This window comes from Rousettus aegyptiacus, unplaced genomic scaffold, assembly GCF_014176215.1.
Source record: "Rousettus aegyptiacus isolate mRouAeg1 unplaced genomic scaffold, mRouAeg1.p scaffold_m13_p_6, whole genome shotgun sequence".
Taxonomy (NCBI): Eukaryota; Metazoa; Chordata; class Mammalia; order Chiroptera; family Pteropodidae; genus Rousettus; species Rousettus aegyptiacus.
The window spans coordinates 42,345,757-42,371,690 of NW_023416309.1; the positions used below are offsets into that span (position 1 = coordinate 42,345,757).

Consider the following 25,934-nt stretch of genomic DNA (forward strand, 5'->3'; position numbering starts at 1 on the left):
AATTAGTGAGTCGGGGGCGGCGACGCCGCAGCCTGCTCCCGCCTTCTGGCCTCCATCAGCCGGGCTCTAAAGAGCTTCGGAGTTACTCATTTCCTGGATGTCACAGAAACTTTTCCTCCTTATAAGAACAAAACGCCCGCCTCTACTCTCCGCGGGAGACGCTCCTTAAGGAGGACCGTGCGAGTTAGGGGGACCGGACCCAGGGTCCGCCGCGGAGGGCTGCGCATTCACCGCCCCAGGAACTCCGGAGGGGACAGCAAAACTGGACGAAGACAGGGAGAAACGGGATGCGGCTGCTGGAGTAAATTGGGGCTCCTGAACAGGAAGTCGGGGAGGACGCCCTTAAAAGTTGGTCCAGGCAGGCGGAATGGAGGGGGTTAAGTCTCTGCTCGTCGACCGTGCGTCCTCCCCGGCGCGTTTTACAAGCCGCGGATTCCTGGGGCCACCTCTTTTCTTTTGTATCTTGACGAGAAATAGAAATCAAGACACGACGCAGTCCCTTTTCTGTTTTGCGGCTCGAATGGATTAAAGCAATTCACCAAATTTTATGGTAAATGAATGCATCCTTGCCTTTTCTCCCGGAGTAACGAGGCACAAAGGAAAACGATGACTTATATGCTTTTATCTGTAGAGGGCGCTTTAGCTTCCAGCGCCTGTTTACAGTTGTGATGTTAGTTAGACCCCCTATTTTAGAGGGAGGAAATTGAGGCCAGGAGGGAGGCAGCAGCAGCATCTGGGTCGTACTTGACAGGTTATGAAATTCTTAACCTGCCACCTTCTCTTTGTGACCTGCGCAGATTCCACAGCCAGTAGAAGTGGCCGGAAAGGGCTTAACTACATCAAGTTGCTTTGAGGGAGTCAAATGCCAGTGAGGGCACATCGGGGGGAAATTCTAAGAACACACTGTCCAAATGATAATCACTATTGCTCCTCAAGCCAGCCAAATAACGTTAACGTGCTATGGAAGACTTTGGGCTGGAGTCTGAAAGATAAACAGGCGATGAGGAAAAGTTCTAAAAATAGACCCCCTGGCCCTTGGCCCGTCTCACTCTTGTTTTCAACCTTCAGAGCTTCTGCTGCCGCTCACAGCTCCTTCCTTACATCAGGCACAGTTACCGCAGAGTTTCGGGAGCTGGTGGGGAGGCCGGGTGGGGAATGGGGCCATGTGAGGAAACATTCTTGAAAGAGCTGTGTATTTACAAAATGTCTGCAAGTTAGATGAGTGGGGCACTCATACACGAAGCATGTGAGGGAAATTCTTAGAAGGTGGGGACACAGGACTGAGCACCACTTCTCCTTGTAATTCTTGGGGTAAGAGTTCAGGGAATTTGCTAGAATGCCAAGGTTAGTGCTTGGATGCCCTCTGGGTTTGTCATCATCCTGTGTGCAAAATTGTTTCAACAATTTCTAACTGGCTGCGTATATTTATTTATGTAATGAACATTTGTAAGATTTGAAAAAAAAAAAAAAAACCCTAATGATTTCACTCTCTGTGACCTAATGGTCGCCTTCATTGGCTTCCCTCTGTTCTCAGCATAAGGTCCACTGTCCTAACCTGGCACATGGGCCATTCATGAGCTGGCCTCTCCTCATCTCACCAACCGCGCATCTCAGTCCATGTTCCACACCAACTCCTTGCAGTTCTTGGAACCTGTGCTTCTCAGAACATGATATGCATTCGTTTTTGCTTCTTGGCTATTCACATGTGCTCTGCCTTCTGCCTGCAACCTTCACTCCACCTCTTTCTCCAACCTTCCTGTCACCCTCAATGTGCATACATTTTTTATTTTTTTATTTTTGCCTGGCTAATGTGTTCTCGGTCTTCATGTCTCAGATTAGGAGCTTTCTCTTCCAGGAAGTCTTCCTTGAACATCCACACCTAGCAGAGACCTCCCAATCCCCCCGCCCCACCGCCACACACACACCCCAGTATGTAATTTCCACAGCACCTTGTGCTTACTCTAGAAAGGGTTTTTAAAAAACAGAAAAGGACGAAGGATTCAACTTCTGGGAACATGAGAGGCCAAAAAGTCAGGTAACTTTGCATTCAAACACACAAATACTGAAAAAAAAAAAAAAAAAAACAATTGAAAGAAAGGAAGCATCTCTAGGTATGAGACAGAAAGAGGGAACTCTAAGGCTTATGGGGGTAAATATAAGCCCAAATGGCGAAGGACAAGGGGTGAGTGCTCACTCGGCCTTGGGGTCTAGAAAGGTGGAGAGCTGAACTTGAGACCCCTGCTTAAAGCTGGGACATTGGAAAGGCTCTTAGTGACTGGAGGATGGAGAAAACAAATATTCCCACTGGTCCAGGGCCGCAGCAAGGAAGTTGTGTGTGTGTGTGTGTGTGTGTGTGTGTGTGTGTGTTTTCTGAGGCTCTGCATGAATTAAAAATGTCTGCTATAGGAACTAAAACCCCTAGCCTGACTATGCCATGCATTGGTGTGAGGTCCCAATATATACTGCCCATATGGTGAGGGAATCCTGAAGCCAACAAAGAATGTAAAAGCTGGTTCCCAGGTGACAAATCCCCTTGGCCTGTCAGAAGCAAATGCAAAACCCAATTGTTCATGCTAATCTTTCACAGAATTAAGAAGTCCCATCGAAGATAAGTTTATAATTAGAAATTATAAACCACATTTTGGCCAGAACCGCCATCTTCCAGTAATTCACCAAAATGACCAACACAAAAGGAAAGAGGAGAGGCACCTGCTATATGTTCTCTAGGCCTTTTAGAAAACATGGAATTGTTTCTTTGATGACATACATGTAAATCTATAAGAAAGATGATGATGTAGACATCAAGGGAATGGGCACTTTTCAAAAAGAGATGCCCCACCACTGTTAACATGGCAAAACTAGAAGGGTCTACAGCTACCCAGCATGCGGTTAGCGTTGTCGTAAACAAAGAAGTTAAGGACAAGATTCTTGCCAAGAGAATTAATGTACATATTGAGCATAGTAATCAGTCTTAAGAGCTGAGACAGCTTTCCGAAATGTGAGAAATAAAATTATCTAAAAAAGAAGGAAACCAACGAGAAAGTTACGTGGATTCAACTCAAGTGCCAGTCTGCTCCACTTAGAGAAGCTCACTTTGAAAGAACCAATGGAAAAGAGCATGAGCTGTGAGAACCTATTCCCTGTAAATTTGTGGTATGATAGGTGAAAAAAAAAAAAAAAAAGACCTCTAATTGAGTAGAGGCGTGCTATCCCTTTCCTCAAAGAAATATTTAAAGAAAATTGTTCTAAAAAAAAAAGAAAAGAAAAGAAAAGAAAAGAAATAATAAGCCAAACTAGGAAATGAACCTCATGAGAGATTGGATCAATAAACAGGAGAAAAGAACTTGAGACAACAGAACAATTTGAAAGAGACTGTAAAATAGTTATGTTCAAAATAATTAGAGTCAAAAAGATAGAATGTAACACTGTGAAAAAAAGAATAGGCAAATTTGAAAAAGTAGAAATGCAGTATATGGAAATAAAAAGTGTCATTTATATTAAAAAAAAAAAAAACCTCAGTGGTTAGGATTTTTTCCATTAAGGCAGTAATAACATATTAGTCAAAATTCCAATAACAATAACTCATTAAAAGAGGAGAAATAAAGGTAACATACTAATCCCATTTATAAATACTGTTTTAGAAATCCTTAATAAAATATTAACACCAATTCCCATCAGCACATGAAAAAAATATATCATGAACAGATCAAAAAAGAAAAATCGAATGATCATCACCACGGATGCAGAAAAGTCATTAGACAAAATTCAGCATCCAAATATAAATACATGCTTTTGTAGCATGATAAGAATGAAAGATGAAAAAGATGAAGTTCAGTCCCAAAGCTAGTATCATACTTAATGAGAAAATAATAGAAAACTTCATGTTAAAGTCAGTGCAAGATAAGGATGTCCTCTTTTACTTTTTCTTTAAAGGAAAACTTGTCAAGTAGGAATGTATTTGGTTGCAAATAATAGAATATCTGATTATAAATTTACATATGTCTAAGACTACAAGAGACTTAAACAAACAGGGCTTTATTTCTAAGTCTGAAGATAGCTGGCTGCTTTGGCTCAATGCTTTGATAATTTTGGGGCTGGTCAAAGGTTATGGGCACTTACTGTTTTGATATATATTGTAAAATTATCCTCCAAAGATGTTTCACCAATTTCGACTCTCACCAATAAAGTCTGAGAATGCCTGTTTCCCTACATCTTTTTCAGCATTGACTATTTCCTAACTTTAATTTGTTTGTTTCTTTCATAGGTGAAAAAGATATCCCAGTATTTTGATTTGCATGTCTTTAACTTACAAGTGAGGCTGAATGGAGCCATATCACTGGCCATTTTTACTTCTCTATTTGTGAATAGACAGTCATAACTTCACCTGTTTTTCTGTTGACTTGTTTTTCGTGTGCGTGCCTCTGTGTGTGTGTGTGTGTATGTGTGCATGTGTGTGTGTGTGTGTGTGTGTGTGTGAGAGAGAGAGAGAGAGAGAGAGAGAGAGAGAGAGAGAGAGAGAGAGAGAGAGAGAATGGAATTTTCCTCATGATTTTAGATGCTAGATGTGGCTTCAAATTCTACAGTGGAAGGTGATGTGTGACAAACACTGGGCCAACTGTGAGGCAGCCTCCCACTATACTCCACAATTAGGAACATTGGCAATAAAAACCAAAAAACAAACATGGAGACAGATTTCCTGTTCATCCCCAGCTGTGGTTATCCCAGTATATGGAATAAAATACATGACAATGGAAGAGACAGGAAGGCAATGCTAGTCATTAAGGGTCTGATGGATGGAAAAAAAAGAGCATTTTTCTTGATTTGGTCAATCTCTCACCATCCTGAATTCACCTTTGCATGCAGTTTCGAGAGATAATAAGTTAGCTTACAGGATGTTTCATTGGAACAGGCTGCTTGGCTGAGACCTCTAAAGTATCAAACAGGACAGATGATTTGCATTTGGCTATTTCTTTCCTTAAGCTCTGTCATAGGAACCCCTCCACCGCTTCTAAGAATGTTAGAGCAAGCAGGGCCTCTAGAGATTATTTACCAACAAAATTGAATTCCAGAGAGGTTAGGCCACTTATTCAAGGTCTTATTTTGGTTAGAGGCAGCATAATAATAGCTAAAGCTTATACTATATACTAAGTATTATTCTAAGCACTTTATAAATAAAAATTCATTTAATTCTCATGTTAATCCCATACGGTAGATATCATTAGGATTCCCATTTAACAGATGAAGAATTGAGAGGCGAAGTAACTTGCCCAAGGTCACACAGTTAATAAGTGGCAGTTAGGATTTGAACTAGAAACTTTGACTCCAGAATCTTGCCCTTAACTACAACTTTATATAGTAAATCCCCTTCAAATGCACAGTCACACTGAATTTCTCCAAGAATGAGATTACAATCATTTGAATGTTTTTCAAACGATTTTGAAAACACATTTTACCTACTTACATACATAACTTACATACACAACTGTGTTATAATTGAAAGATAGTCTCTTTAAAAACAATCCCTATGTTTACTACTTGTAGTATATCCTGGTATGTTTCCTCTTTTTTTTCTATATACATCTCTTACTCTTTTTTGAAAAAAAAAAATGCAGGCCACAATTTACTAATGAGTCACATCCACCACTTAAAAAAAATGCTTCTTTAAACCACCCTTCCAGCTCACATCACTGCTACAAAAGCTGTTAGTGGTTTATACATTTTAAATTTCCATCCATACACATTGCTCGGAGTAAGAAATACTGTCAGATAATCTCTATCAAGCTTATTTCTGGTCAGTAGGTATTTATTACTCTCTCTGTAGTTAACGTCTAAAGATGATACACTGGGGCTTTAAAACAAATCACCATGCTGTAACTTGAGGAAAACCTTCATTCACTCACCCGTTCAACCATCTATTCATTCAACAACTCTTTGAGCACATACTATATGGCAGGCATTGTGCTAAATTAGGAATTGGCAAACTATGGCTGGGAGGCCAGCTTCAGAGTACCACCTGTTGCCGTAAATAAAGTTTTATTGGATAACAACCATGCCTATTCATTTAAGTATTGTCTGTGGCTGCTTTTGTGCTTTGATGGCAGAGTTGAATAGCTGCTACGGAGACCATGTGGCCTACGAAATCCAAAATATCTCTTAATCTGATTCTTTCCCAAAAAAGTTGGCAGATCTGGTGTTAGTTCGTGGTGTTAGATTCTAAAATATAATGGTATTTTAGACTGGTCTCTGCCATCCTGAATGTTTGAATTATCCTGTTTAGCTTAAATTGTGTTTACAGCTCCTTGAGGTAGAGGTGGGAGTCGCGGTTGGTCCAGGCTTTTTGCCTCCCTCAAATTGCCTCGGAGAACACCTGTTCACAGTAGATGCTCAGCAGGCATTTTCTGCTGCTGAAATTATTCAGTAGATCTGGCAGCAGATATTGGAAAGGGAGCAACCTATCTACAGGGTAGGAAAGAGTGTATATTCCTTTAACATAGTGAAATATTTCATTTTATAGATGCTTGTCTTTGCTGCCATGAGAAGCAACTTTTACCAACTACCTCTGTGCATTTAGCTCTGTGGGGAGAAAAGACTTGGTTCTGTGCCTCTTGCATCGGGATGAGAAGAGAAATGAGAAAAATGCATTTAATTTTAATTCTTAATACTTCTGTTTGGGGACCTGGTGTGTACTTGGAGATAACTTTGTTTACCTATCTTAGAATCCTAAATGTTTGTGTTCCAATAGCTTTTAACTCTCCTTAGTCACTAATCACTCCCAGGAGTAACTGCGATGTCTGAGTGCATAAACTTATTGTATTTCTTTGCTTCTTCTTTTTTTCTTTTTTTCTTCCTTTTTTTTCTTCTTTTCTCCCTTCCTTCCTTCCTTTCTTCATCAAACTTACTATTTTGAGTGCCTCTTATGTATCAGCATCATATATATATTAAAGAAAAGACTTATCTTTCCAGTCTTGTGGAAGGACATAAAATAAACACATAATTACAACATATTGTATTGACAGAGGGACGCTCAGGTTTTTCAGCAAAACAAAAGAGGAGTGACTAACTGGGAAGACTTCCTGGAGGAGGTGATACTAAGCTGAGTTTTGAAAAGCTCACTAGATAAAGGAGACAGAATATTTCAAACAAGGGACCAGCATATGTAAAGTTTAGAGTATTTGAAAATATGGTGTTTTTGGAAGATAAGAGCATTGACCCATCATCAAAGGGATCTGTGCTTTGATTTAAAACAATTTTATGTATTCCTTTATTTGTTTATTTACTCACTTATTCAATATATTTATTTATTTGTTTATTCATTTATCTGTAGTGGGACCAGGTTATGTGGAGCCATTCAGTCTTCTTAACCAATCTGGTTAGAGGGTTGGTTTGTATAAGTTACAACTAATTCTAGGTAGGACATCAAACTGTGACCTTGGTCTCTTGGGCAAGAAGTACCGACTAAATGGACTACCCTAGCTAGTCATATCCAAAAGTAATCTGACTAGAGTTACCGTTAAGCCAATAAAATTCCAGGCAGGTAATATGACTGAGTGGTTGTGACAATGTCATCCTCTCCTGGTAAAAATGATCTCCTGTGGTGGCAGATTGTCCTCTGTTTCCTCCTCATGCCTGACCTTTCAGTCTTCCTAATAAATCTTCCCGCGCTTCATTGCCTCCTCTGGTATCAAGAGGGGAGTTTGTATGAAGACCCTTTGGGAACTGATGTCAAATGCTCCACAAATGTTCTGTTAAGTTAGCTTTGCAGCAGGCTGGAAACGGGGCAGATTAAAGGAATAAATATGGTTCGAACAGTTTTGGAAAGCACTAGCCAGCTGGGACTGTGCTCTGTCATCTAAGGTGAGCATGGGGTCAGCTGATAAATGATAACAATTTTCTGCAACATGAGGGCTTTTAATCTTTCCACCAGCCTGGAGGAGAAATGTTAGATATGATGATCTGAGCAGTTTTTACCCTGTTGCTTGAGGCCTCAAACACAGGTTTTAGATTTTATGGATACTAAATCCAAAGGTATCACAAGAATGCCTGTGCGAATGAATAGGATCTGTGTCGGTCAGGGCTTTTGGTGATTTTTTTCTTTTGGAGTGCGGGCAGGTGTAAGCAATGGAAATCATTTCATCCTGACTAAACAAATAAGATGACTTTGTTAGGAGGATGCAAAGTATCTAGCAGGACCTAAGAGAGCAGGTGTTGCTGGGCCTCCTCGGGGACTATAACCAGAATCTGAAAGGACACCAACAACTCTCCTTTTCTCTCTTGGGCCTGTGGGTTCCCACTTCTTCGTTCATCTGCTTTATTCTTCCACCTCTGCAGCCTGCCTTTCGCTGCCTCTCCTAAGTTTCACACACTCGGTTCAAGGCCCTAGCACTGAGTGCCTTGCAACTCTTGGTCCCGACTATACATCTCCAGGAAAAAAAATGAAATTGACTTTATGTGGGTCAGGTCTCCACTCCTGGGGAGCAGGTAGGGCCATGTAGAACATTTTAGCTTCAGGGAGAAACATATATCTGGGTGGGAGTTACTAGTCTCACTATTATGATACCTTTACTAGTCTCACTAGAGGATTGTGGGCTGTGTAAACAAATTGCATCTAGGACCTCTGTGATCCATTAGAGGAGCAGGTTTCTTTCAGGCCACAGTTGCTTTGCATTGGAGGCTGGGATTTCCATGCAGGGCAGGGTATTGGTGCTTCTTTCTGCTTTTCTGGAATTTCACTTTTTATCCTCCCTGGGTGCTGTCGAAGAGGTGAGCACTGTGTACACAATGCTGTTCTTATTACCGAGTCACAGCACACAGCTTAGGCATCCTAGGTGGGTGCTTTAGGAGGCACTTACATCTGGATTCCAACAAGGAGCTTTGCAGAGGTGTTACAGCTCATGATCACATATTCAGGTTATCTGGTAGAGTAAATGGGTGTGTCTGTGACTGTCCCTGGTCTTTGAGTTTGCAGCCACTTTGCTAGTCTTCCAAAGCTCCACCATTCACGCACACCTTCTTGTCAACATTAATGTCCACTGGCCCCTGATAGGGACCCCACCCTCCCTGTCAGGATTTTTGCTTTTTTTGTCTTGCTATCTGCCCATTGCGATTCCTCATATTTAAAATTCCTTCCATTTTTTTACATGTCTATAATTCGTCTGTATCATTTAAGGTCAAGTTCAAGGGCCATGTCTATCATGTACCTTTCACTAATAATGCCATCCTTCACTGGTCTTCCTTATTTCAATAGTTACATATTGAGACGAGTGATTATTTATATTATTTTTATATTAGTTTTTTTGTTACTTATATTATGGTGTTCTTTTTTTTTTTTTTTAAATTTATTTATATTAGTTTGCTGGGGCTGCCATAATGAAATTCCACACGTTGGGTGGCTTAAACAACAGAACTTTATTTGGTCACAGTTCAGGAGGCTAGAAGTCAAAGACCAAGGTGTTGCTGAGTTTGGTTTCTCCTGTGGCCTCTCTGACTCTCTTGCAGATGACCCCTCCTCATTGTGTCTTTCCTTTGTGTGCTTGCATCCCTGGTGTCTCTGTGCATCCAAATGATCTCTTCTTATAAGGACATCAGTCAGGTTGGATTAAGACCCACCCAAATGGCCTCATTTTAACTTAATCACCTCTTTTAGGGTCCTATCTTCAAAGATTAAGATTTTGAAGTACTTGGGGTTAGGGCTTCAACATGTGAATTTTAGGGGGACACAATCAGCCCATAACCCCAGGGGAGACAAGGGCTGAACAAGACATACATGATCCTTGTCCTCTTGTTGTTCGACAGTCTGGTAGAGAAGACAGATATTTAATGACCATTTCCACGAACACATAATCATTGCCATTGTGGGAAGGTCTAAGAAATAGAACACATGGTACTTGAAAAGGAAGTCTCGTGTTGGGGGATTGGTCAGGAAAAGTCTCCTTGAAGAAGTGAGAAATGTAGAAAGGATGGATAGGTGTCAGCCAGGTGAAGAGGAAGGGCGGAGCATTCTAGACAGAGAGATCAGCATTTGTGAATTCTAAGTAGTGTGAAAGAACATGACATATGTGAGGAATTGAAGAAGCGAGTGTGACAAGGTGTGAGTGGTGGAAAGGCACCAGAAGGTCAAAAGGGTCAGATTACACAAGATAGTATATCTTGACCTCTTCATTTCAGTGCTTTCTACATCCTGCCTTGGACTGTTTTAAAATTTTTTGTGCGGGGGAGGGATGGCATGAATGTTTTGCTTCTCCTTCTGTTCCTTTGGGAAGAGATGCTTTCAACTCCTTTACATCCTTCACGGGGTGCAGCATAGAGCTGAGAATACAGCAGGTGCTCAATAAATAAATTAAGTGGGTATAATAAAAAATAAGATTGAGAAAAGCACTTTTATTTGTCTGAATAAGGAGCTGACCTAATCTTGGTTGGGTGTTATTCCTAGAGGCTCCAGCAGGTGAGGACTTTTGGTAGCATGATGCCACCTAGTGCTCCTTTGTATTACGACAACACAGGGGAGTGGGGTGGTGAGCATTCTTCAGTAATCTGAAAAATTAGAATTGAAGCATTTTATTTCATCAGCATAAATTAATTTGTTCAACCACCTATGTGCTCATCCTTGTTGATGTCTACCTGCATCTCTTTTCTGTGAGCTGACATCCCAAGTTCCTTTCGACTTCCTGTGGTTCCCTGATTTCCCATGTTTGGGTCTTTCTTTCCCCGCCTTGTAAGTAATTCTCTCGACTATCAGTGTCTAGATTCCCTGAGCGCCCATAGTGATCTCTGTTGATATAGCATGTTCTAAATGACACCTTCATATTGTGTTAGAATTAATTGTAGTTTTTTCTTTCTTCCTTTTCCTCAATGCAAAGGCCAGTGACTTTGCCTTAGTCACCTCTGTGGTCCCTGTGCCGGCCTGTGCCTGCCCTGTAGCAGGTCCTTAAAAAAAGTGTTTTTTGAATTGAATTATTATCACCTTGGCAGATCACCTGCTTGTGCAATGGTCCATTAAAAGATTCCTAGGGAACGAGAAGACATAGAGCCCCACAATTGACACTAGTACTAGATATGGGTGGCCAAGGACCTCTAGGTCATTCTCTGATGTTATATACTTTCAAGGAATGTTATAGAGTGTCTCTAGATCATGGTGGTCCCACAGCTGGTGGTTCCGATGCGTGTCAGGTTTCTGGTAAATGCGCTGAGCAGCCCCAGTTGCGATGCCTGTCCCATCTCCGCCTCATTTCTATTAGTTCGGCTTACAGCTCCGTTCAGACTGCTTCCTCAGTGTCAGCTGCTACCTCTCCCACCACCTCCATGCTGTTACGCCTCAGCCGTGTGTTGTTCTGTCCACCCGATATACTGTCTCAGTTCATGAACGATTGATCATTTTACAAGTGTTAATTTCCCCCAAATTAGTTCATAACTTCAATGAAGTTCCAATTAAAATTTCTCATGAGAAACTTGAAAAACATCCTGAAAATTATATGGGATGATAGAGGTTCATGAATAGCCAATGTAATTTGGGTAGAAGCAGGGATGGAGGCCTTGCCTACCAATCTTGATGACTGGCTACAAAACTCTAGTAATAAAACTTGTGCTACTGGCGCAGAAACAAACCAGAGTGGTCAGAACAGACCTATGTATATTTAGAAACCAAGATGTTGAAAAGTTTTCTCACTCCATCAAGAAAAATAAAATCAGATCCTTATCTCACACCATATATAAAGGTGAATTCCAGAAAGACTGGAGTACTCCATTTGAAAAGTAAAACTATGATTATAATATAATATAATATAATATAATGATATAACTATGCTAATATAATAAAAGAAGATGACAGAGAATACCTGAGAATACCTTTATGACCTTGGGATGAGAACTTCTTAAATCATATTGAAAAACACATAAAAATTTTAAAAAAAGAAGGGTTACAGATTTAAGGGTTACTGTTCTACAAAGAACATTGCAGGCAGTTTCCAGTCTTTAAAAGTAGATTAATGTCCAGACTTTACAGAGACCTCTTACAAATCAAAAAGAAAAAGGTCAATAGAAAAATAGGTAAAGGCTATAAATAGACAATTTACAAATAGGGACCCCAGGTGGCTTATGAATGCATAAAGAAATGCTCAATTTCACTAGTAGTTAGAGAAATGCAAATTAAAACTGAAATGTGTTGACACTATTTGATGATATTGACAAAAATTTAAAAATTGGCTAATTAGATGTCAGTATTTGTAAAGCACTTAGAATAGTATCTGACATTTGGTAAACACCAAGTGTTTATAAATAAATAACCGCATGCTTGCAAGAATGGGAGTGGGAGAAGGAAACTCTTACACTGTGCACTGGAATGTAGTATAGGGCTAGAGTTCTTGTGTGCGATCTAGCAGTATTTGGTGAAGTTAAGTACCCAGGGCTTCCACCATGCTACTAGACACCTTTGTGTTATTAGAAAGTAGAGTCCACCACTGGGCAGATGAATTTGAAATAGGTGTAAACTCTAGGTAGTCACAGCCTTCTAGATTCATTTTTGACTAGAGAACACAGCTTTTGAGAGAAGAAAGGAGATTTTTTTTTTCCATTAGGGCACATGACAGGGGAAAGAGAGTAGGGACTCTTTTTCAGCCCTCTCTGGCCCCCTTATTGGGTGTCTTTGTGCAGGACAAGCTGCATAACCAAATGCAATGGCCCCATGCATCCTCTATGACTTTAAGACTCTCTCTCCTAGGCATGTATTTCAGAGGAATTTGAACACAGGTCCACAAAGGACCATGGGCAAGGTGACCACCGCTGTGGTGACTGGTGCTTTGGGAGATGTAGAGGCAGCCTTGGTATTCATCACTTGGGGATGGAAGTGATATGTATGGATGTTCCATACGGGATAGTATGCAGCAATCAGAAGAGAGGAACTGGGATTACAATACCAACTGCAACAGGAATAGATCCTGAAAAAGAATCTTGAGTTAAAAAAATGAGAACATAAGATGATCCCTGAAGTCCAATACTACTATTGCACATTAAAAAAAAAATGCACCAATAAAAATGCTATAGTTTTCAAAAATACATACTCAAGCACAGTAGCAATGAATGCCAATGGAGCTGATGATGAGTGGGTGTGGAGATGGGGATAAAGGGTTAAAAATGAAACGAGAGGGGTCTTACATGTTTCACAAACCAGGGAGTTTAATGACTCCCGCTTACTCTACCCGAAGTTTAAAGGGTGTGGAGGCGAAGCGGGAGGAGGAGAGAGAGGGAGGAGAAGAAAGGGTCTTGAGAGAGGGGCCCCCGATGCTAGGCAGATTTTCATAATGTGGCTCCAAATACGTTTTGCTGGGATGCCTGGAGCTCTGCACCCTGTTTTTCTCGCCACTAGTGAACAAACCCTTTGAAGCCAGGACCTGTGTTTTCTCTACCTGTGTTTTCCCTGCCGGTGTCTTGCACAGTAACTGCTTCGTAAGGGACGGAACTGACTCGAACTGAGATCACTTCTGGTTCCCTGGAACGAGTTGCTTTGTCACAGAGGTCAGAAGTTGGCTGCCGGTCCTTCCCTTATCCAGAATCGTCTGATCCACATTTCCTTGTAAGCGTTAGTCTTTGGCTCTCCTTTGCCGGCTTCCTGGTCTCCTCCATCACCTTTTTCTCAGTTGCCTCTTCTCATTTGCTCTCCTTTCTTTTTGGTGTTTCTAACTTCTGCGCACGCCTTGGGACTCCGCCCTGCTTCTCGGGGGCGCCGCCCCCGTATTTTCTCGGTCCCTCCCCATTCGGGATATTTGCATATTCCTCTGAGGAACTTCGTCTGGGTGAGGCCTCAGGGGCTCCTCCCACTTCGAACGTAGGCTAGCGCCCTTGCAGGGCGTGCCGGTTGCCAGGCGACGGGAGGACGCGCCGAGCGCAGAGTTTCGGCCCCCGGCGGGGAATAGAAATAACGTGGCGCTGTTTTAGACGCTGGGGGCAGTGCACAGCCCCTTCCTCAGACTCCGGCCCAGTTTCTGCAATCTCCACAGCAGCCTCTGAGGCCACCCCTAGAGAGCGTCAAGATGGCCGAGGTCAGGAGTCAGCACCCCTCTCTCTGTTTGTTGCCTCTCGCTCGACCCTTTCCCATCGCCCCTCTCCTATCGACTTGTCCTCTGTCATAACCACTGATTTCAGTTTTTCCCCCCATCAACATCCTAAGCCCACCTGCAGCCCAATCCCACCTCCTGCCCCAGTTGGCTCTGGCTCATAACCTTAGTTACTCCTTCAATTGGGAGCATACCCCCTCAGCCCCACTATTAAATTGGCTATGTGCTACGCGCTAGGAAGTTCAGGACAGGCACCCGCTCCTGTATTTTGAGCCATAAGGTGATACCACAAGAGAGATACATAAGGACATATTGATGTCGCGTTGACTGGGGGGATCTACAAGAAAGCTTCATAGATAACCACTGTTACCCCTGTTCACTGGCCCTTGCCTGCCTGTAACGCCATGATTCTCTGTCGACTGTTCACCTGCTTGGACACATCTTCATTAAGCCCTTCAGCCCATGGCCACTGCCCTCTGTTACTGACCACCGTGTTACAATCTTTAGCCTCCATTTACACTCCCTATACTGTAGTGCGCCCCACCTTCATCCTCACTGATGAGGGGTCATTTTTGCTACCCTTTAAAGATCCCCTGTCTGTCCATTAGCACCCTCATTTATAACTTGGGCATCAGGTCCCTCTTATCGCTTGTCATTCACCGTCCCCATCCACCATGATCCTACCCATATCCTTCAAGGCCCCATGAGGCCTCTCCCCCATTTCACTCATGATCAGCTACATAATGTGTGGGCTCAATAAAAAATGAAAATTCAGAGCCCCATTCTTAAGGATTATTGAGTTTCAAGATTGGACAACAGAACACTAAACTGACTGGGGGATGGGGCCCGTGTGAACAAGGGGCCCTGTGCAACTGCACAGGTCACATACCTATGAGGCCAGGCCTGGTCCCAGCTCCTGTCACCTCCATCATGCCCCCCACCCCTATTCCAGTTGCTTTTCTTGTCCCCTCTATATGATTCTCATCCCCCCATCATTCTGGCTCCTCCATACCCAGTCTCCTAGTTTCCCCTTCTAAACTATGCTTTCTCTAGTCAGCAGCTTCCTTTCTTTATTATATAATCCCGTTCATTCCCTCTATCTTCCTTACTTCCCCAGCTTCATCGCTCGTATGTCTCTCTTATATCCACACTGCTGGAGCCATATTATTTATCCCCAGTACCTACACTCATTCACAGTTCCTTACTTCCCATTTCTTCCTCCTGTGTCTTCTAATTTTTCTCCTTTGACCCCATTATTTGCTTTTGAGTATTTCCTCCTATTCTCTTCCACTAGACATCTTGGTTTATATCATTCTTCTTCATTTTCCATAATAAGCCCTAGATACCAATACTATAAAATAATTATTTCCTAGTCTCCCTTCCTTTTCACTATCTCCCCTTATTTCTTCCCTCTATTTTTCTTTTCACTTGATTTCAGCAAACTTTTTTTTCACCTCTGCTTTCATAAGTCTTCATTTCCAATCTGGCCTCATTTTTCACTGCAACTCTCTTTTCCTTTTTCCTTTTCCTTCTCCCCACTGATTGGTATCCATAGCACCCAGAACAGTGCCTGGCAGATAATAAACACTCAATAGATAGGTGTTGAATGAAGGAGCATTACAGTTCCTCTCTGATTAGTTCATGTTAAAACTATACTGCTGAAACATATGGTTATATGACATAATAGTGTAGATACTGACTGGTTATTGGTCACAGCTAAGAGATAATTTTTGCTTTGCTTTTAATAGTAATATATTTTTAAATAGCAATATGAATAAATCTCTTCTGTTCATAAAAGTTTCTTTCAAACTTTTCTTTCTTTGATATTTTTCCATTGCTGTGCTAAGTGCCAAGCATATAGGGAAATCCTGGTCTGCCAACAAATCATTAGGCTGGTGTCAAGTGTTGACATTAATACTGTTTACAGGGATGGAGCTGAGAACATTGCCGTGATATATTTTTCTGTGTGCTCATGCTTAGCATCAACAAGGGGAAAGCACAGAGCAACAGCAGCTCTATATTTCCTTAATGTAATTTTTCTTTCGTTGTGGAATTGCTCTATTGTGATCTTTGCAATAATCTGCTTTTAGTCAGGAAGAAAACTTCTGGTGAATTTAACATTAGCACTAACATCGTTACACGAAATGTTGTAGATATGCTTGTGACTTGACATCTGTTTTAAGATGTGGACTCTGTGTTGCTTGCATGCCATCTTCAGAAATTTAATCAGTAGTACATATGTTTTCGAAAACCAAAACTTCGTAGACTTTCTCCATGTCGTCAAGACAGGCTTGTCAAAGCAGAAGGGCAACTAGACTACTCGCCTAAAATCTTTAGTGTGAATTTGAATTTTATTTTATTATTGGGATTAAAGATCATCTCAGTCAATTTCCTTGACTGGTAACAGAGCTTCGATGCTAAAGCCTTTTTCAATGTAGACAATCAGAACGTAATGTTGAAAACATTATTAGTTCTTTGCTCAAAAGTCTTCAGTGGTTTTCTGTGGCCTAGAAAATAATTCACTCCATATTCCTTAGAATACCATTCAAGGCCTCCACAGACTATTCATAACTTTCTGTCTAGTCTTCTCCTTCCTTCTCCCTGTCATACTTCTTATACTTTAGCCAACTTGAGATTCTTAACCAACCTCAAATCCTGGACCCTGGCTTGGCCCCAAACCTTTGCTCATGCCCTTTCTCTATGTGTTTACCTATGAAAGTCCCACTCTCTCCCTTCTGGGCCTGCTTAAATGCCATTGCCTTTTTGAAATTTACTTAAATTCTTGCTTCTGGTAGTAATTCTGTCTTTGTATAGGTCCTTGTAGAATTTTGAATCCATTTTATAATATCAAATTCTATACATTATCTGAAAAAAAAAAACCAAAAACCTCATCAACTATTAATGGATAAAGTTCCTGTGGGAGGATTGTTTGTTTGTTATCCTGGGGTCTCCTATAGCCTTCATCATTCCGACGTACATATAGTGATGTTCAATAAGTATTTGCTGAATGTATGAATAAATATACTAACCATATCTATTCTTTTTTATTGTGCTGTATCTAACAAGAAATAGGTGTATTAATTTGCTAGGGCAGCCATAACTTACTACCACTCACTGGGTGGCTAAAAACAGCAGAATTTAATTGTCTCACAGTTCTGGAGGCTAGAGGTCTGAGATCAAGTTGTTGGCAGGGGCATGCTCCCTCTGAGGCTGAGTAAAAGTTTTCCTTGTGTCTTCCTAGCTTCTGCTGGTAGCCAGCAATCCTTAGCTTTCCTCGGCTTGCAGCTTTATCTGTCAAATCTCTGCCTTCACATGGAGTTTTCCTAATGTGTATGTCTATCTGTGTCCACCCCCCTCCCACTGCTTTTTAATGAAATATAATTGACATGTAACATTGTATAGTTTAGGTGTACAATATAATGGTTTGATACATATATACTGTAAAATGATTACAGCAAGTAGTTTAGTTAACAGCCATCACCACTCATAGTTATAATCCCCCTTTTTGTTAGGACGCAAGGAATATTGGATTAAGGCACATCTTACTCCGGTATGACCTCAACTTAACTAATTATGTATGTAATGACTCTATTTCCAAATCAGGTCACATCCATGAGTACTAGGGGTTAGAGCTTCAACATAACTTTCTGGGGAACACAATTCAGCCCATACACTAGGCAAATAAGAATCCTTATGTAACTAATTCCTGAGTTCTTATCTTAGTCATAGCCAGACTTCCTTGAATTACATTTATTTATTTTATACCTACAGCACCTGGTCTTCCTAGGTGGGTCTATATTTTTGAATAATTTGTTGTCCAGCTAAACATAGAAAGCAAATGTGGAAAAAGGCCCATGAACATTGCACAGGGGGCATTTTGATATACTTACGGAGATGACCTAGCCTAATTTTCTTATGGAATAAAAATTATGGAACACCTATCCCATATTTCAGATGGGTTTCACTGTGAGTATATGTGATATTGTAGTATGTATACCAAGATGTTCCTAAGTCTGACTTCAACATGGCACGGGTTCCCTCTGCAATCCTGATACAGTAAGAAGTAGGATGACGTGAAAAGAGATCAGGGCCTGGAATAATTGTAACAGCCATCAGAATTTATTGAGCACTTACTATTTGTCAGGCACTTGACTAAGTGTTTAACATGAATTATCTCATTTAATCTAATCCGTAACAACACCATGTAATAGGATGTGTGTGTGTGTGTGTGTGTGTGTGTGTGTGTGTGTATGAACTTCATATAGTTGTTCTTTTCCTTTCCTATAGTCTTCAAATTTCTGCTTGTCAGTGGATTTTATTCTGCTTGTATGAAGGTCTTTTATTCATGGATATTAACAGTAATTCTTGAATGGTAACGGTGTAAGTATTGCAATGCTCATTCCCATGCCTGCCCTTCTGTACAGGAAAAGGGTGATAAAACAGTGCTGGAAGAAACTGCATTCGAAGAAATCGAAAGGGATTTTCAGGAGGTTCTCAATGAACTTTCAGGAGACAAAAGCCTGGAGAAATTTAGGACTGAATATGAGAAGCTTCATGCTATCATGAAAAAGTCTTACGACAATGAAAAGCGTCTGATGGCCAAATGCAGAGAGCTAAATGCAGAGATTGTGGTTAATTCCGCAAAGGTCGCCACTGCCCTGAAGCTGTCTCAGGATGATCAGACCACCATTGCGTCCCTGAAGAAGGTCAGTGATCTAGAAACGAGACCAGTGGAGAGCTGCCATAAATGCGTCCTGTATTTAAAACATCATCCTTTCATTATTTTGGCAGCTTTGGGCTGGTAGTAAATGAGTTAGTAAGTAAAAATTCACATGATTTATATATTCATTAAACCTAGGGCATAATGTTCAATTTCAAAGAAAATAATTAGCCTGGGTAAATTTCACTATTCAGAAAATAATATAGAACCTTACTGACTCGGTTTCTAAGAAATATTGGCTTAGCAAAAAGAGTTAGAGATAAGTAAGTGCAATATTAGGAATCTCAGTATGTCTTGTTTTACATAAGATGAGTGGTAATTAAGTATCTCATGGTGGTAGCTTGTTAAAGATATTTTTATATTTCTACTTTTTCTACTGTTTTAGGAGAGATTGCCTTGGGAATTCTCAGATAGTAATATTCATGATATTTCTTCTTAGTATCACTTTGCTTCTGCCTTGATCCTCCCAGTTCCTCATAATGAGAGAACAGGGATTCAAACTAGGGGGGTTATTTAGGGAAGCATAGCTTTGTTTTACATTTTCTTTTTCCATCCTCAAGTGTGGTGCATTATCTTGAAGGTAAAACATAAATGTTCCAGGTTGATGTCAGGGTGATAAGAAGTTAAGACTTTTTAATTTGTAATTACAACTCTAGTGATGAGACATAATTCACAAACTTTTAAGATAATTTCCTTGATATCATGCAATTAAACATCAGCCAATTCAAATGAATTTCCAAGACCAGTGCAAACTATAACATTTTCTTAGAAATGACTTTTTTGAAGTGTTATTTTCTCCTTATTGTCATTTTCCTCTCTTTGCTGAAAAACCAGCATAAGAAGGCTTTAATTAATTTTATGATGAGGGAAAAAACACTATTGTGAAGTTAAAAACTGGAAATAGAAGTCATAAATTGATTAAAATCTATGTGGTGAAGTTGATTTGGACAAGTCTTCGTGGAATCATATTTCCATTTAAATATCCTTTATTTGTTTTATTGAATATAGTATATATGTTTGCTATAGAAAAACATATCCTATAAACTGACTTTTGTTTCAAATCTCCGAGTTATGTGTTGTAGTTACTTACCCAAGAGTCTTGCCTCTCTATTGTGACAGCATTAATTTATTTAATTAAATTAAATACTTTCTTCCACTCATTTTATTTCTTGTCAACATGAAAGTGGAATATTTTTGCCTTAAGCTAATAGGTTTTTACCTGTGTAAAGTACTCACATTCCACTAGCTGAAATTTTGCAAGAAAACGAAGTGGCAGGGTAAAACTCAAGGCTGTTGCAATATTTACTGTGCTTTCTTCATTTATTTGGATAGCTATAGTTCTCTTTTAAGTATTTATGTTAATATTCTACATTGCATTTCATAACAGTAGGGAAGCCAAAGCTACTTGAGTCATTGTTTCCATTCCCTGCTGTGGGGTTTGTTTCTCCCCTATAGGCATTTGATGAGAAACCCTGGGCTTGAGTTTGTGAAAATGGAAATTACCAAGGCTGTTGTGTACAATTAGGTGACAACAAAGACCACTTTGCTATGAATTGTTCTAAGGCTCACATTGTCATCCAGTCATTCACTTGGAACCTGAGAACGAAATACACTTTTTATTTGGAATCTATCAAGAACTTCACATTGTTGGCTTGGATCCAAGATCATTCCTTATGTGATAAAGCTTATTTTTTAAAAAAATGTCTGGACTTGGAAAGCACATAGACTTTCACTTTTAATTTTGTAAATCTATCTTAACATTTTTATTAGAAATATCTTTCTAGTTATAGCAACCCTTGCAGTATGTGAGTCTTGTAGTCACACTCATCTACGCAAGAAAAAATATCCTTTCCAATACCCTGCCTAAAAACTGCTGTTCAGTATTGACGAGCTCATGTTGAACAATCGGTAAGTCAATATAAATTTAATGCATAATATGTTATATACATTCTTCTTTCCCCATAAGTGACTACTATATTGTAGTTGTTTTATTATTCTGTTTGCTTGGTTTATCTTACATCTGGAACCTAGTTTGGCTTTTCTCACTGATGTCCTGTGGCCGACCTAGGAAATTGAAAAGGCTTGGAAGATGGTGGACTCAGCCTATGATAAAGAGCAGAAGGCAAAGGAGACGATTCTTGCCCTGAAAGAGGAAATAGTGAACCTAACCAAACTAGTCGAGCAAGGGTCTGGATTATCAATGGACCAGGATAGCAAGTAGGTATTGCCTTTTTGATACATGTTGGACTTGCCTTTGCAGAGGACTCCTTCGACAGGCAGCCTGGGGCTTGCCAGTGTCACCTTTGTGATGCAAGACCCTCCTTTCTTGGTTTGCCACACATTGTTTTCTGTCTATTGCCATTTTTAATTTTTAATAATCCCTTTCTCCATATTCAAGGACTGATTCATGGTTATATTAAATTTCTGGCTTTATAAGAATTGGTATTACAGTTTCAAAATGAGTAAAGGTTTTAGGTTTATTTCTCTCAAACTTGTGTGGAATGGAATCGGCTGCTTTTCTGCCCAGATTTCCAGCTCCTCTCAGTCTTCCCCCGCCCCCCATGAAGTTGCATTATCATCCTTCCAACCTCTCAAGCTCTTTGCCAGAACAGAGTTGTGCTTCAACCCTGCCATTCCTTCATCCCTTAAAACTTTGTCTTGTTGATTCAGTCTTCTAAACATCACTTCCATCTTTTCCTACTCTCTATTGCCTACGCTACTTCCTTGATTTGAGCCTCTCACCCTCTGATGGTTTTGGCAGTAGACTCCTAACTTGTCTCCCTGCCTTCAAGAAGACGTCTTTCTTCTTTATATCTCCACATACCAGATTTATGATCCTGAAACATATACCTACATGCTTCCATTTCCAGCATAAACACCTTTGATAGCTACTCGTTCCCAAATGATAAAGTCCAAAGTCTTGAACATGTCTTTCAGGGCTCTTCATAGATCTGCCCCAGTCGGCCTTGCTAGACTCCTGTCTAGAACACCACACTTACTCATGCCTCCATACCTTTGAACATATTGTTCTACGCTAGGAATCTTTTTTCCCCCTTATCCACATAGTAAACAATTATCCTTCAAGATCCACCTCAAACACCATCTTAATTCCATCACAATCGGCATCTCAGTTCCAACCTTTTCCCCAACCCCAGACCCAATGACCAAGCAGAAGAGTCACTACATTCACTGTTTCCATAGGTCCCAACATCTACCTCAAGTATGGCATTGATCACATTGTATTGAATTTTTTTGTTGATGTGCTTCTGTACTAATTAGGATGTGAATTCCCTGCAGAAAGATACCTTTACCTTCCCTCTAGGAGCCTAACACTGTTCAAGCTATGCAAAACCTTACATTAATCAAGAATGAATATATGTTTCCTCAGGCATCTTTAACCAAATCTAACTGCTGGCTAGGTTTCTCATGCTTTCCAGGTGCATTTAGCCAATATTGAGAGGTAGTTCTAAGTGCGAGTATTGGGGGAAGCAATAGGAAAAACAAACAGACGATGTGATGTCCATCATAATGAAGTCTGTTATGAAAGAAGTCAAACATAATTATAGCAACTATTGAAGAGCCATGTGAGGGAACTGATTCAGTTAGGAGGCATTTTAATGAGAATTGGCACATGGTTGAGGAGAACTGAAGAAACTCTCCAGCCCAGAATTTTATCATCAACAGTGCACGTAGGTATAGCTTTTCTTCCCGGTAACCTCAGAATGTGAGGTTTTGTTTCTGGAGAAGAGTTTCAATGTAGTTTTGAAGATTCATTTACCTAATATCAAAATTGTTGGTAAGTAAACATCATCAAATTATTTGTGTTTCTAAAAGTCATTTGGTGACTGTCAACTGCAAGGGCCTCAAATGCAAGTTGTCTGCTTTCTCAGCTCCGAAGTAGCTGCCTTGCTTTAGATTAATTCTGCTGCATAAGTCACATCAGATATAGCTTCCCTACTTTCAAAATGCTAATTCTGCAGAAAGTCACACCAAATTACATGTAATGGTTTTTGAAATGTGGAAGTAACTAGTTTATAATTCAGATCAACAACTATTATCACATATTCTCTGAAAACTGGCATCATGAATGATTTTCCAAATTTTGTTGTTGAAAACAATTTATATGGGTTGGATTTCTTTGAGAGAAACTATATGGGTGAATGGATAGAAAAATGGCAACATGTATTATTTGCTTATGTTTATGCTTCACTTTAGACTTTATAGCTGTGATTGAGGCCTCCAATGGATATATTAAATAATTTCCTGAATTGACACATTCTTAGGGTTAATTACAATAGCAATACAGTCTTATTGCAACAATTCAAAATAAAACGAAGGCGTGGAAACTAAGGAGTAAAAATCATTCCCCCCACCAACTCTTCCACTCTAAATTTCACTTTTCAGAGATAATCAGTTAACAGTTTTGTGTTTATTTTTTGGATATCCATAAAAAATGCCTATAAAATACACACACATACACACACACACACATGCACACAGAAGCTGCAATTTCTTAAATATAATGAAAAGGGTTATATTATGCATGTTATTATTCAAACTTCTTTTTCAGTGAACAACTCACAAACGGCTCCCATGTCAAGGCATAAAGATCTTTCTCTTTCGCACCTGAATAGTGTTCATCCCTGACCCGAAGTTTTTTTCATGAAAATGAGCTCAGGGGATGCTAAGAAGGACTCCTGAGCAGAGGGCCATTTAGCCTGACTTCTGTGTTGTTCTTTTTTAGCATCCGAGATTTGCTGAAGTTCAAAGAAGAAGTGACAAAGGAGCGAGACCAGCTCTTGACAGAAGTGGTCAAATTACGAGAGTCCTTAGCTCAGATCACTGAACAGCAGCAGGAAATGGAGCGATGCAGAGAAGAGGCCGAGCAGACCATCACTCAGGTCTGCTTTGTCATGGAGGGCACGATGAAGGAACATTACTTTCTACAAGGATGTTTCAGTCTTCCCCAGTCTCCCTTTCCATCATGTTCCTCTCTCAAATTTACCCCTACTGCCCAAATGAAGCATCCACTGTTCTGCTTGTTTTTCTGGTTTATTCTTACGAGAGCAATTTTTCTTGAGTCACTCTCCTCAGCATTCTCTTTCTGAGAAGTCACTAAAGCTGTGTATTGCTTACAATCCTGGCCGAAGAAGGTGTTCTCTGTGAAGGCCAGGGTGACTTGCATCTGGGGATGGTGGAAATCATTCCCTTGACTCTCTTCCTTTGTGAGGAGCCCATCTACCTTGACCATTCTGAACACTTCTATATTAAGCCAGAAGTCAAATAGGTAGTATATAAGTCCCTTGTCTAGAAGAAAACATGAGACTTCTTTGAGCATGAGATAAGAGAAAGGCCTTCTATAGAATTTGGACATTGTAATAAATCTATAGTGCTTTTTTTTTTTTTTTTTTTTTTTTGCAATAACCAGTACTCATGTAAAACACAATTTCATATTTAGGGTAGCCGGGTACATTTTATTTAGTTTCTATTGATGGAGAATTGGATGAATTCTTTCCATTTTTAACTTCTCTAGAATTCTGGGCTTCTATATTTAACTGAGTTTTATATCATTCTTTGTGGATTTGTTCCCACCATCAGGGAGAATGTTTGGTCTCAAGGCTCTGAAAAACAATACAGAATATTCTCGAAAAGCTTGAACACCAGGGTTCAAAGATGACTGTTGTACAGGAGAAGTGCTACTACAGAGTGACCGCCCTAAAAATAAAGGGTCTGAGAGAGGGGGCAGCGTGGCTGGTTGAGACTTGTCCAGGCAAGGAGCTCATCTCTTTCCTCCCTCTCCTTTCTTTGTCCATAGTTCCAACAAGAAATCCAGCAACGTCAGAACGAAACTTCCCGGGAGTCTCGGAAGAAGGAAAAACTAGAGAAAGAGCTCAGGCAGATTCAGACAGACATGGACACCAGGCAGACGGAAATCAAGGCCCTGCAGCAGTACGTGCAGAAGAGCAAGGAGGAGCTCCAGAAGCTGGAGCAGCAGCTGAAGGAGCAGAAGGTGTGCCGGGTGCAGGCTGCTCTGTGGGTCCTCGAAAAAACAAGAATGGTGTCTTTGATCGTGGCCCTTTAGGGCATTTTGAATTTTCTTTGGAAAGTAACAAAAACTCTCTTCACTAGAGATGTTGGTAACAAAACACATAGCACTTCGAATGGATCTTCGAGGTAGATATGCCTCCTTTTTTTATTTTCAGCTCCTAGAGGTTAATTAATTTATATTTAACCTTTTACTGATGTGTAATATGCCCACAGAAAAGTGTGTAAGTTGCAAGTGCACAGCTTGATGAATTTTCTCCACTCGAACACATTTTGGTCACGTGCACCCAGCCCAAGAACCAGTATCCCAGAAAGTCCTTTGTGGCCCTGTTCAAGTTTCTTTCTCCCTCAAAAGTCATCCCCATTCTGAATTCTAAGCAGAGATTAGTTCTGCCTATTTTTGTGCTTCACAGAAATGAAACCATCCAGGATGTCCTATTTTGTGTCTCACTTCCTTTGCTCTATATTCTGCTTGTGACATTCATTTATGTTGCTGCCTGGCAGTTATGGGACTGCACTATGGTATCGACTGGTCACATGTGGCTATTTAAATTTAAGTTATTTAAAATTAAATAAAATTAAAAATTCAGCTCCTCAGTTGCATTAGCATCATTTCAAACGCTCAGTCGCCACATATGACTAGTAGATACCCTATTGGGCAGCCCAGATAGAGAACACTCCCGTCATTGCAGAAAGTCCTGTTGGACAGAACTCAATAGAGCATTCATTCTTATAGCTGTATAACATTTCATTGTGTGAATATATCATGACTTATTTTTAATAGGTTTATTTTTAAGTTTGAAGTTTAGGAAACCATACTCAGTCTTTACACATTTTAAATATGGTACTTTTTTTTTTTTAATAACATTTCCCCTGGAATAGTAGTTTAAAGCAACTCAGTAGTAATTCTACTCTCTTTTCTCATTTCTTAAAGAAGCAATTCATGTAATTGAAAAAATTTATTTCTAGAAAATATTTTCTTGGAAGAAGTTTCCAAAGAATTGTCAAGCCATATAGCATTTTTCTATCTAAAAAATAGATATCGGAATACATTTCTTTGTCAGTTGCTTTGTTTTATATAAAGCCAGACATAGGTAATATGTAATGTTCAATATCCTTGAGAA

At 40.1% G+C, this 25,934-nt stretch overlaps 1 protein-coding gene and 1 pseudogene across 3 annotated transcripts in view; both read left to right on the plus strand.

Annotated features, from left to right (window-relative positions):
- Positions 1 to 22: 22 nt before the first annotated feature.
- On the plus strand, positions 23 to 3,159 carry LOC118603913 (annotated as a pseudogene).
- Positions 3,160 to 13,906: 10,747 nt separating this feature from the next.
- CFAP58 (cilia and flagella associated protein 58) overlaps positions 13,907 to 25,934 on the plus strand; it is a 129,882-nt gene continuing 117,854 nt past the window's right edge. For 2 of the 3 annotated variants that reach the window (XM_036223399.1, XM_036223398.1), the window contains exons 1-5: positions 13,907 to 14,030; positions 18,470 to 18,751; positions 20,834 to 20,982; positions 23,510 to 23,666; positions 24,581 to 24,775. In XM_036223399.1, the coding sequence (XP_036079292.1) occupies positions 14,022 to 14,030; positions 18,470 to 18,751; positions 20,834 to 20,982; positions 23,510 to 23,666; positions 24,581 to 24,775 (792 nt within the window). In that variant the 5' untranslated portion in view covers positions 13,907 to 14,021. Of the gene's footprint in view, positions 14,031 to 18,469; positions 18,752 to 20,600; positions 20,674 to 20,796; positions 20,983 to 23,509; positions 23,667 to 24,580; positions 24,776 to 25,934 lie in introns of those variants that run through there. The other variant, XM_036223400.1, reaches the window with a different exon arrangement.